This window comes from Eptatretus burgeri, chromosome 14 (genome assembly GCF_056783735.1).
Source record: "Eptatretus burgeri isolate ZD-2024b chromosome 14, Ebu_testis_v1, whole genome shotgun sequence".
Taxonomy (NCBI): Eukaryota; Metazoa; Chordata; class Myxini; order Myxiniformes; family Myxinidae; genus Eptatretus; species Eptatretus burgeri.
In genome coordinates, this window is record NC_140974.1 from 75,354,286 (window position 1) to 75,366,785 (window position 12,500).

General features: G+C 45.8%; 1 protein-coding gene across 3 annotated transcripts in view; it reads left to right on the forward strand.

Moving 5' to 3' along the window:
* The window catches only part of LOC147013644 (voltage-dependent P/Q-type calcium channel subunit alpha-1A-like), a 316,279-nt gene that overhangs the window by 216,794 nt on the left and 86,985 nt on the right, over positions 1–12,500 (forward strand). For all 3 annotated transcript variants that reach the window (XM_085855714.1, XM_085855712.1, XM_085855713.1), the window contains exon 34: positions 1,883–1,948. In XM_085855714.1, coding sequence (XP_085711840.1) covers positions 1,883–1,948 — 66 coding nt within the window. The remainder of the gene's footprint in view (positions 1–1,882; positions 1,949–12,500) is intronic.

The following is a 12,500-nucleotide window of genomic DNA, read 5'->3' on the forward strand; positions in this document are numbered from 1 at the left end:
CGGATGGAGGTTATGTTTCACCCCTGTCTGTCTATTTGTGTGCAGGATTTCTCAAAAAGTTGTGGATGGAATGTGACGAAATTTGCTGGACAGTTTGGGTGTCACAAGGACTAACTGATTAGATTTTGGTGAAGATCTGCATCCGGCTAATATAATTGTTTAAGTGATTCTTCACCATTCAGAGATAGGACTAAACTGTTATATAGAACGATATCACAAAAAATGGTGGATGGATTCGGACGAACCTTGGTGGACACGTTGGGTGTGTGACGAGGACAAACTGATTGGATTTTGGTGAAGATTCGAATACAGATCCAGATACGGGAGGTATTTAATTTTTAAAGTGATTCTTCACCATTGAGAGATGGGCCCAAAAACGACATATAGCATATGATATTTCAAAAAATTATTGGGCTCGATATGTTCTAGTGAATCAGGCTTTGTGTGGCGGAGGTGTGCACTCTACCGAGTGCCCTTCTAGTTTGAATATGGACGGTCTTTCCCCAAAATATGAAGATGCTGCAGACAATTTGCTATTAATTATCCTTTTCATCCCACTAACAAATTACACGGAAGCACCTTTTTATACCACGCTGAGGGAGAGAATCATAGGACAAGCACAATGTTTCACACCTCATCTAAACTTCCCCTTTCAGCCCATTTTGTGGCTCATATTTTAACTCCAGCTGCTCTTGTATCTTTGCCTCACCTTCAATGCAATGAAGTATTCTGTTTTTGGGACTGGGACCTCACCAGATGGTGCCCCAATTGTGGTTCCCAGATCGCCACAATGCTCCAGGTCATGCACCAGGGCCTCGCCCATTGAGCTCAGTCCCTTGGCTCACCCCCTATGCTCCCTGTCAATTGGGCAGCTTCAGCCCCGTTCCCTGTGGTGGCCTGAGCCATTTTTGAACAGGGTGCATCACCGGCCATCTCACAAGGAAGGCTTGGGCCTCGCTGGTCTTCAGCTCCTGATGGGATGCCAATTTGCCTGCTTGTCTCACCCCAACCTTACAACAACCAGCGGAGGGTGGAAGGCAGTGGCCGAGTTAGACGCGGCTGATTGCTTTCCCAACTCCTATTGTCTTTCACACCTCATACGCCCTATGGCAGTTCATAGCACGCTAAGCTATAAGCTTCTGGTCACACTAGCTTAAAAGGCAGCCTCAAAGCTGATGGACCCCAAAGAGTGAAACAATTAACCAGGCATCACCAGTTCACCAATGTAGTAGGCATGCCAGATAATTCAGTATTCATGCGGTATTGTGTTATGATTTGTCTTTGGACTCTAAAGCATGTGTGGCTCACCTTGTGCAATTACCAAAGGTTGAGAAGATGAGCTTGGATGAGCTTTTTTTAGAATCCTTAGTTGGATTTTCCTTTCAGGTTGAGAAGGTGAGCTTTTTGACAGCAACTGCTGCAACCCAACCCTTCTTGTATTTAGTAGAAGAAGAGAAGCAGGAGAGCTGCAGGAAAGACGGGATCAACGTATTATTGTTTGGGATCCTCAACCTCGGGGACAGACTCTCAGATTACTTCACAGCTTTTTGAAATTAGCCAAAGGAACAGGCTTTCACAAGGACATGTTTGGGGGAATCAAATGGGGAAGGAGAAATTAGAGTGAATGTTGAATCTTATCCCAGCTGTGATACTTTAGTCATGATCCTTGTGTCTGGACAAACTTCAAGGTATTGTGAGGATTTCCTGAATGACATGCTCAAGATTGCACTACCATCATGTGACCTGAATGAGGCAATAATTCGTACAAAGCAATGTTCTTTCCACCATTGATTTATGTATTTACTCACTCGACTGATATAATTCAATAGTAAAGGAATACTGAGTTATTTTGACATTTTATGTCTGTGTGTTTGTGTTACAGGCCTTGCCCTATGTTTGCCTTCTCATCGCCATGTTGTTCTTTATCTATGCCATTATTGGAATGCAGGTGAGCAGTCATCAACTTGGGCCCAGTGCCCTGGGAGAGCCTAAGGAATATAACACAAGGGATTTTTAGCAACTTTGTGATATAAGACTTTGTGGTTGAGTCTTTTTGTAAACAATTACAAGCATCTAAAATAGTAAACTTTGAGAGAAACAACATTCATACTAAAATACACAATTTGGTGTCTGTCTGTCTGTGGCTGATACATTCGGTCGTTACTTATTCAATCTCAACCAAACCTGCTATGGGGATGATGGGTCATAAGACAAAGGTTGAAGCTACTTGGTCCATCCCCCCATCCCCACCCGGAGGTCACGAAGGTGGGGCCGACACAAATTATCGACATAAATGTGTACCGTGTAGTACCGTAAATGTGTACTGCTCACGGTGGTGGGAGAGGGTATTGGAGTGACGCTTCAGAACCTTAATTGTATCACGAGTCAGCAGCCTATACCTTAGTCTCAGTTGCTTAGTCTGTGGTGCTTTAAATTTGACTGCAAAATAATAGAAACTCCCATGTTTTATTGCCTTTTCCCACCTTGGAAAAATGCCATGTTACGGTGTATACGTAGCAGCTTGAGCGTCGTTCCGCATGACTGTAGTTTTCACGTTATCATGGTTTTATGATGATGATGATGATGATGATGATATCATTTTTACAACAACATAGATTATAAGAGCATAACAATAATATTAAGGTTTCATAATACAAAATAATAATATTGTAGCATCAGACAGCGGACATTAACCAGGATATTTTATCCTGCGAATGTCCGAAAGGTTTCTCACTACTGCGTTCAGTGAAATTAATCTCCAGCTTTACCCTTATCCAAGTGCCACTATGGATGTTGTTGTAGTTGTTGTTGGTGTTGTTGTTGGTGTTGTTGTTGTTGTTGTTGTATGGTTTAGGACATGACATCACCTGAGCACGCCCCTGGCTTATGCTGTTTCCCTTTCCATGTTCCTCTTCCGTTGGGTGTCTGGGCTGATTTGATGAGAGTCCATAAGCGCTAAATAAAGCTCAATCAGCTCTCAGAAACAACCGCTTGTGTTTGGTCTGATAGTCCGATAATACTAAGAGGTACAACCGAGCTCACTGGCGTGAGAGTAGCGATTCCGAACCTATGCCCAAGCCATTCAGCCGACAAAGCATGCCACGGCCGAGAGCCTTGTGATTTTCGACGTTCACAACCTGATTGACACAGACGTCGACCAATTTTCTGAGAGTAATACCCCTTACTACTATGGCTGACAGACATCAGGCCCTCAAACAGTGGTATCTCCATAAAACATAGACAGTGGATTATTTCACAAACTGGAAGAAAAATCTCCACTACACATTATCCCTTGACACAAATTTTGCCCCATTTCTTGTGATCGACTCAGAATGGCTCAATAAAACAAGAACAGTGCCTCTCCATGTATTCACTGACAATGGTGAAGACATTGCACAAGCCAAGCACCGCACAGCCCAGCAAAAAGACAACATGTTAGAGCTGATGCTCAGTCAGAAAGCAAATTATTGTCCGGTCATTGCGCGTAATACTATTGTCAAAGATTCAGCATCCGCAGACCACATGTGGTGAGTCATTCTCTTGCATTTCGGTTTTCAATCGACCGGCACCCATTTCTTGGATTTTTCAGATATCCACTTAGAACCAGAAGAATGCCTGGAGGACCTGTATCAGCACTTGATAGCGTTTATCGATGACAGTTTTTTTTTTGCCGTGACTGAGGCATCTTTCACCACAAGCAAGTTCTGGCTGACAGAACTCACTCCATCCTTCAAAAATATTGGCGTCCTCAGCTGGCTTCGACTAATCCACCTGGCCTTACCTAAAATGTCAAACAACATTATGGAACTGTACTCCATTTCTGTACACTAGCGTCAATGAAACCGGAAATTTCTCAAGCCTTTCCATCTTTGCAGGACAAAATACACCAGGACCCCGACATTCGCGGGGGATACATTCCGGGAAAACCCCGTGAATGTTGAAACCATGAATGTGGGGGCATTGTTTCAATGGGAAATGGGAGGAGAGATTTTGAGGTAAAATCCGTGAATGTCGGGGTAAAATCCGTGAATGTTGCTGTAAAATCCGTGAATGTCGGGATAAAATCCGTGAATGTTGCGGTAAAATCCGTGAATGTCGGGGTAAAATCCGCGAATGTCAGGGTAAAATCCACGAATGTCGGGGTAAAATCCACGAATGTCGGGGTAAAGTCCGCGAATGTCGGGGTAAAATCCGCGAATGTCGCGGTAAAATCTGCGAATGTCGGAGTAAAATCCGCTAATGTCGGAGGAAAATCCACGAATGTCGGGGTAAAATCCGTGAATGTCGCGGTAAAATCTGCGAATGTCGGCGTAAAATCTGCGAATGTCGGCGTAAAATCCACGAATGTCGGAGTAAAATCCGCTAATGTCGGAGGAAAATCCATGAATGTCGGGGTAAAATCCGCGAATGTTGGGGTAAAATCCGCGAATGTCGGGATAAAATCCACGAATGTTGGGGTAAAATCCACGAATGTCGGGGTAAAATCCGCGAATGTCGGGGTAAAATCCGCGAATGTCAGGGTAAAATCCGCGAATGTCGGGATAAAATCCACGAATGTCGGGGTAAAATCCGCGAATCTCGGGGTAAAATCCACGAATGTCGGAGTAAAATCCGCGAATGTCGGAGTAAAATCCGCGAATGTCGGAGTAAAATCCGCGAATGTCGGTGTAAAATCCGCGAATGTCGGGGTAAAATCCGCAAATGTCGGGGTAAAATCCGCGAATGCCGGGGTAAAATCCGCGAATGTCGGGGTAAAATCCGCGAATGTTGGGGTAAAATCCGCGAATGTCGGGGTAAAATCCGCGAATGTCGGGGTAAAATCCGCGAATGTCAGGGTAAAATCCGCGAATGTCGGGGTAAAATCCGCGAATGTCGGGGTAAAATCCGCGAATGTCGGGGTAAAATCCGCGAATGTCGGGGTAAAATCCGCGAATGTCGGGGTAAAATCCGCGAATGTCGGGGTAAAATCCGTGATTGTCGGGGTAAAATCCGCGAATGTCGGGGTAAAATCCGTGAATGTCTGGGTAAAATCCGCGAATGTCGCGGTAAAATCCGCGAATGTCGCGGTAAAATCCGCGAATGTCGGCGTAAAATCCACGAATGTCGGAGTAAATTCCGCGAATGTCGGGGTAAAATCCGCGAATGTCGTGGTAAAATCCGCGAATGTCAGGGTAAAAACCGCGAATGTCAGAGTAAAATCCGCGAATGTCGGAGTAAAATCCGCGAACGTCGGGGTAAAATCCATGAATGTCGGGGTAAAATCCGCGAATGTCGGGGTAAAATCCGCGAATGTCGGAGTAAAATCCGCGAATGTCGGTGTAAAATCCGCGAATGTTGGGGTAAAATCCGCAAATGTCGGGGTAAAATCCGCGAATGCCGGGGTAAAATCCGCGAATGTCGGGGTAAAATCCGCGAATGTTGGGGTAAAATCCGCGAATGTCGGGGTAAAATCCGCGAATGTCGGGGTAAAATCCGCGAATGTCAGGGTAAAATCCGCGAATGTCGGGGTAAAATCCGCGAATGTCGGGGTAAAATCCATGAATGTCAGAGTAAAATCCGCGAATGTCGGGGTAAAATCCGCGAATGTCGGGGTAAAATCCGCGAATGTCGGGGTAAAATCCGCGAATGTCGGGGTAAAATCCGTGATTGTCGGGGTAAAATCCGCGAATGTCGGGGTAAAATCCGTGAATGTCTGGGTAAAATCCGCGAATGTCGCGGTAAAATCCGCGAATGTCGGCGTAAAATCCACGAATGTCGGAGTAAATTCCGCGAATGTCGGGGTAAAATCCGCGAATGTCGTGGTAAAATCCGCGAATGTCAGGGTAAAAACCGCGAATGTCAGAGTAAAATCCGCGAATGTCGGAGTAAAATCCGCGAACGTCGGGGTAAAATCCATGAATGTCGGGGTAAAATCCGCGAATGTCGGGGTAAAATCCGCGAATGTCGGGGTAAAATCCGCGATTGTCGGCGTAAAATCCACGAATGTCGGAGTAATCTCCACGAATGTCGGAGTAATATCCGCTAATGTTGGAGTAAAATCCACGAATGTCAGGGTAAAATCCGCGAATGTTGGGGTAAAATCCGTGAGTGTTTTGCCTTTGTTACAATGAAGCGAACGTTAGAGCATCATGGGCTTTATTTACCATGAAGTCCCCTTCGGCTTTTGCACGGAGAAGAAGGGATACCCGGTCCTTTGCGGTCTTAAAGCGGCCTGCTTTGCTCTCGCACTGTGAGATGAACATCCTGGTCGGCATCTTTTTTCCAAAACAAGCCAGTCTCATCAGCATTAAAGACCTGCTACGGCAGGTACCCCTTCTCCTCGATGAGGCTTGTGAGTTCTGCAGGGAATGTCTTGGCCGTGTCATGGTCCGTGGAGGCACGCTCCTCTACGAGCTTGATGTTGCACAAATTATATCATGCCTTGAAGCAGTGGAACCACCCCCTGCTCACTGTAAACGGGATGGAGGTGCCGCTTGTATCCACCACGCTCGTGCTTGCACCACTCGCGCCAGTGAGATGGTCATGCAGGAGCTTCGCTATCAATGGTCCTATTAGAGGCATACCCTTCTGAGTGTTATCCTCGATCCTTGGGAGCCATTTTCGAAGAATGAATGGAGTGAGAGGCAATACATATGTCAGAGCGAGGGACGAGAATGATGGCGATCCAGGATGTGTTGAGTATTCTGCATATTGTTTGTGGAGAATTTTTACAAGTAATGTTGTATTTGGCAGCTGATAATAGATGTGCGATGTCATTGTGTAATTAGTCCATATGTAGCTGGCTGCTAATTTCACCAATAGATATCCTGAACGTTTCCACTCTTTAACTCACAGGACATGATGTCTTTCCTATCTGCAGGTAGATTATGCTGAGCGTTTTTAAAATGTAACAGCGATGATGGTGCTGTTCGTAGTTGTGATGTATTGCTATGTTGCGTCCACGCATGCATGGACAGGCCTGGTGTACAATGTTCAGATTAAAAGCTCGTTGGACAATGGCGGCATTCTGGTAACCCGTGTTTCTCTTTGCCTCTTGACACACGTTTTGGTTCTGGGAGAACTGAACAGCAGCATGTTGGTGATTTACACTAAGATGCGCTGAATGTTTCCATTGTGTAATGTGCGTATGTGGCGACCTGGTAATTACTGGATGCATCAATAGATGCTGTTAGTGTTTTCTTTCTGTAACTAACTCACAGGGGATGGCGTCACGGGGAATGATGTGTAATACTGGTGAGACATCCCGTGAAACTATGTTTATGCCGCGAAGCTGCAATACACGTACAGGAAGCAGGTCATGTTCGTGGCTCGTGGAAGATTTTTTTTGCGTACATACAGTATTGTACTGTACGTCCATCCAGTTGCTTTGTGTGTGGCTCGTGGAAGATGTAAATACGCGGGGCAATTTCCCACGAATGTACGAGTATGTCGCAAATTACACTGAACAACAAAAATTTTTTACTGGAGATGTGTAAAGTGATTTAGACTAATTTGGGTACGCTGATTTCAAAAATCATAACCGTTTTGCTGTATCACGTCAGGATTTTCAGTAACAGAAATATTCCCATTGCCTAGAAGTCAGGATTTCAATGAAATTTACAAAAATTCATTTATTCATTTATTTCATCATGAATGCTTCAAAATTATAGAAATTACAGAAAAAACTCCACTAGAATGTAATTAAAAATGCTTTAGGCATTTGGCTTTGCGTTTGTGCTGCTCTTTGTCAGTTTCACGATGCAGGAACCAGCAGAAATCGCCCATCATGTTCGGGTTGTGCCGCCCTTGGTAACGCGTCTCCATGAGTGAAATCTCTTGGTGGAATCGCTCGCCGTGCTCGTCCGAGACTGCTCCCAAGTTGTCAGGGAAGAAGTTCAGGTGCTGGTGTAGGAAATGGATTTTCAGGGACATCCTGGAGCCAAGTTTCCTGAAGGACTCCAGCAGCTGCTGCACTATTTCTTCATAGTTGTCCGCGCGCTCGTTCCCCAAGAAGTTGTCCGTCACAGCTTTGAAGCTCCTCCACGCTGCCAGCTCTTTGGGGTTTAGAGTTGTCGGAAAAGTTTCGTCCTTCATAATCTGTTGGATTTGCGGTCCAACAAAGACACCAGCCTTGATCTTGGCCTCCGACAAGGTGTTGCCAAACTTTTCCTTGAGGTATAAAAACCCACGCCCATTCAGATCCATTGCCCGTACAAAACTTTTCATCAAGCCGAGCTTTATGTGGAGTGGTGGAAGGAAAACCTTGGCTGGGTCGACAAGGGCGACATGCTTCACGTTGTGTCGACCAGGTACATGCTCTTTTCGCTCTTCCAAATCTTTCTTCGTCCAGTGATTCTTGTCGTCTCTGCTATCCCAGAGACAAAGGAAGCACATGTATTTCGTGTAGCCTGACTGCAGCCCTAACAACAGCGCCACCACTTTCAAGTCTCCGCAGATGTGCCAGTTGAAGTCATTGTACTTGATGGAATCAAGCAGCTGCCGCATAGTCTCATAGGTCTCTGTCATGCCGAACGCGTGAGCCAGTGGGACTGATGGTTTCTCGTTGCCATTGTGGAGCAAAACAGCCTTCAAGCTGTTCTTCCCCGAGTTGATGAAGAGGCGCCAGTCTGCAGGATCGTGATCACACCCAAGTTCTTTCAACAGACCGTTGATGTCACTGCAGAATGTCATCGTGTCTTCCATCTCAAAGAACTCAGCCATGTCTCTGTGACGTGCTCTGAACAAGGATATCTTGGTGTTAGGTTCAAGTAGATTCCACTGCTGCAGCCTTGATCCAAGCAGCTCTGCCTTCGCCTTTGACAGCGAGAGATCTCTTACAAGATCATTTAAGTCTCCCTGGTTCAGAAGGTGTGATTCTTGAGTGTCGGGTTCAAAAGGTTCATCATCACCATCCTCTTCACCACTGCTTACAGCTATGTTCTGATCAGCTGGAGGTGTTGGAACGGGGTTCTCGTCATCATGAGGCACAGGTTTACGAGCAGAGACGCAGTCAGCATACTTGATGTGACCTTTATTCTTCTTGTTGAAGCCGGCGATGCTTGTGCAGCAGAAATAACAATCATCATGATGATTCTGCGGCTCACGCCATATCATGGGCACCGCAAATGGCATGCTCGCGCGCTTGCCCACCAACCACTGAGTCAAGGTTGTGTGACAGCTCGTGCAGCAGATGTGTGGTGCCCAGCTCTGTTCTTGGTCCCCCACCTTACACCCGAAGTAGTGAAAGTAGGCGGCCTTCATTTTCACTGCTGTAGATATACTTCGCTGTTGATCTTTTTTGGTATACCGACCACAGACATAACAGAAGTTGTCAGGATGATTGGTACAGGAACGCCTACTCATCTTTATCTGAAAGAAAGAAATATAACACAAGTTAACAACAATTGTACGAAATAGACATGTTAAAGACATATGTAAATTTCATTGAAATCCTGACTTCTAGGCAATGGGAATATTTCTGTTCCTGAAAATCCTGACGTGATACAGCAAAACGGTTATGATTTTTGAAATCAGCGTACCCAAATTAGTCTTAATCACTTTACACATCTCCAGTAAAAAAAAATTTTTGAAATTTGTTGTTCAGTGTTATCAACCGCGAATACGTGGAACTCACAAATTTTGGGGTACACACGTGAACACACGTACACATGTGTACACACGTGAAGACGCAAAATGTCATGTGTGCTTCCACATCCCCTATGTCTGGTCTCCAACAAATACCCATTTCCCACTGTCAACACGACACCGAAATATAAGCCATCGCAGCGCCAACAAAAATCTGACACATTATGCCTCCATGCGGGACGCACAGACCGCCATTTTGTCAGTGTTTTTACTTACCTCCCTGAACAGGACCGTAAATATATGGCCAAGAGAGATAAATATCCAATACTGGCGAGATACCCATGCTACACACGGATAGGAGCCCGAAATCTAAAAAAAATTGATTTTTTAAATGAAAACTCCCACCCACCCCACTTTAGAACACGTGTTAGGACAGGACACTTGTAGGGACCCCAAAAGCTGCACAGAAAATGTGGTGGGGCTAGCCCCCAAACTGTGGTAGTACTGTGTAAAATGAATGTACCTTTAATGATTATGATGAAGCTGATAACAATGATGATGGTGTTGGCTGGTGAGAGGGGTTTGGCTCTTTTGTGCTATGATGAAGGAAATGGGTTATTACAGAAAATAGCAAAAAGTCTCACGTGTACATGGCATGATGTTGACGGAAAAGACTAGACACGGATACAGACAATGTGGAAATGCAAATGCATAACCCCTAACATGTCTACACGTGGACAATTTAATTAACTGCAAAATTTATTGATAGACTGGATGTTCCACGTACGTCTTGCCTCATGCATATTTATGTTTTGCCTCATGCATATTTATGTTTTGCCTCATGCATATTTATGCTCCACCCATGTGTTCCATCGTCATTGCCTCAGAAGGCGAGTGGACTCTTCCCCGGTCTGGCAGGACTTGTGGTTTTGTAGAAAAGGCATGGTTTTTTTTACCAACGCATTTGTGGTATTTTGAATTAAAGAAAAGGTGATTTGAAACTCTGCAAGTGTTGGTTAAACTACCTAAAGAATTCTTATTCAAGAATCGGGACAAGTAGGCCATTCCAGGATAGTAAAAACCTGATTCCACGCGCGTCTTGCCGCCGGCAGGAAGAACCGCTGCAATGTTGAGGAACTCACTTCATACACGGTCTGTCACTGGCTGCATTGGTTCATTGAGAGCAGCCATGTCAAGGTCACTTCACACATGGTCTGTCACTGGTTCGTCCAATTCTTACAGCTCTCTGCTCATGTTGAAGGCCATCACAGAAGCAGCCAAGGCCTCTGTCAGAGCTGCCATGGGATGCAAATTGGATCAAGCTCAATTGCTACTCAAAGAACAACAGATGCAGCTCAAAGAGCAACAGATGTATCTCGAGCAGCAACAGGTGCAGCAACGAATGAAAGGATTCATCAATATTTCAGCAGCTGGATTACCGACACCTGTGGAGAAGGTGGGATTGCTCTTGTCAATGGACACCACATCGTTGTCACCATCCATTCTATCTGAAGACGATACTGAAGATATTCCACCTGACCCAGCGACATCACTCAAACCAATGTAATTTCAGGCAGACCCCCTTTCACTAGCCGTTAACACTGCGGCACCAGCATCCACAGAGAACTTGTCGACATTAAACGTGTCCAACAGACAAGTTCTGTCTGCTCAGTATAACATGATGCCAGCTCCTGGTCCATCGTATGCAACTCACCAGACACCAGCTAATGCCTTACATGCAACGTTCATGTCATCATCCTTCTCCAATGCTATGTGTCATGGCTGCACATTGATCCTCACTGTGTTAACGTGCTCTGTTATGAGCTCGTGGGTCACAAACCCAGCTCTGGTTACAACCGCTTGGTATCCCACCTTATATACTGACCTTACGTCGCCATCCAGTGGGATGACAACCAATAACCAATCGGGTTTTTTTTTGGTATACCTTGTCGAGGCTCGTGTGAGAGCTAACACACAACGCACAGCAAGTGGGGCATGAGACAAGGGGAGGGAGTGGGAAGGTCAAAACAGTGGGGAACAGAGACATTAGGAGATCTGTGGAAGGGAGAGGGATGGGACGGGGAACATGAGGAATAGAAGATGGACATTACAGGGACTTTCAGGAAGGAAAGCAGGGAATTTGAAGGAGGTGGGCTTGGGTGGATTATCGGGGGTAGAAAATATGGAGAATTTGGATGGGGGATGATAAGAGGTGGTGGTGAACAGCTGTTTTGCAGGCCTGGAGGGAAGAATGGGAATGAATAGAGTGAGGGAGTTTATTCCAAAGGTGGAAAAAAGAGGAACGAAAGAGTGAAGGTGAGCAGTGATTCGTGATTTTGGTAGTTTTACCAGAAGGGGGTTGTTGGCGGACCTTGAGCGCCCTGTGGGAATGTGGTGGGGACAAATCGCAGAGAGAGCAGGGGGGGCAAGGCTGGAGAGGAGACGGTAGAAGACAGAAAGACCACCGACCAACCTGTGGTGATTGAGTGAGAGGCCCAAAGACTCGCCTCATTGGGGGAGATGCCCATGATCCGAAATGCCTTGGTTTCTACAGCGTGAAGCTGAGAAAGGTGGGAGGCAGGAGCACCAGCCCAAAGGGGAGAGCAGTACTCCATCAGGCTGCGGACAAAAGCTTTGTAAGTTGTCAGGTGCTCAGGTGGGCCGAGGAAGGACTTTGCATGACGGAGGATTCCCAGTCGGCGACTGGCTTTGGAGGCGAGGTTTGAAATGTGGCTTTCCCAGGAAAGGTTATGGTAGATAGTGAGACCCAGAAACTTGAAAGAAAGGACTTCTTCCAGAGGATTGTTGAGAAAGTGGATGGGGGGGGGGGGGTTTCTAAACAGTCCTTCCGAAGAGACATAGTGAGAGTGTAAGATTTGTCAGGATTGAAAGACATGTTCCACGTGTTGGACCAGTTTGTGATTTTATCCAGATCT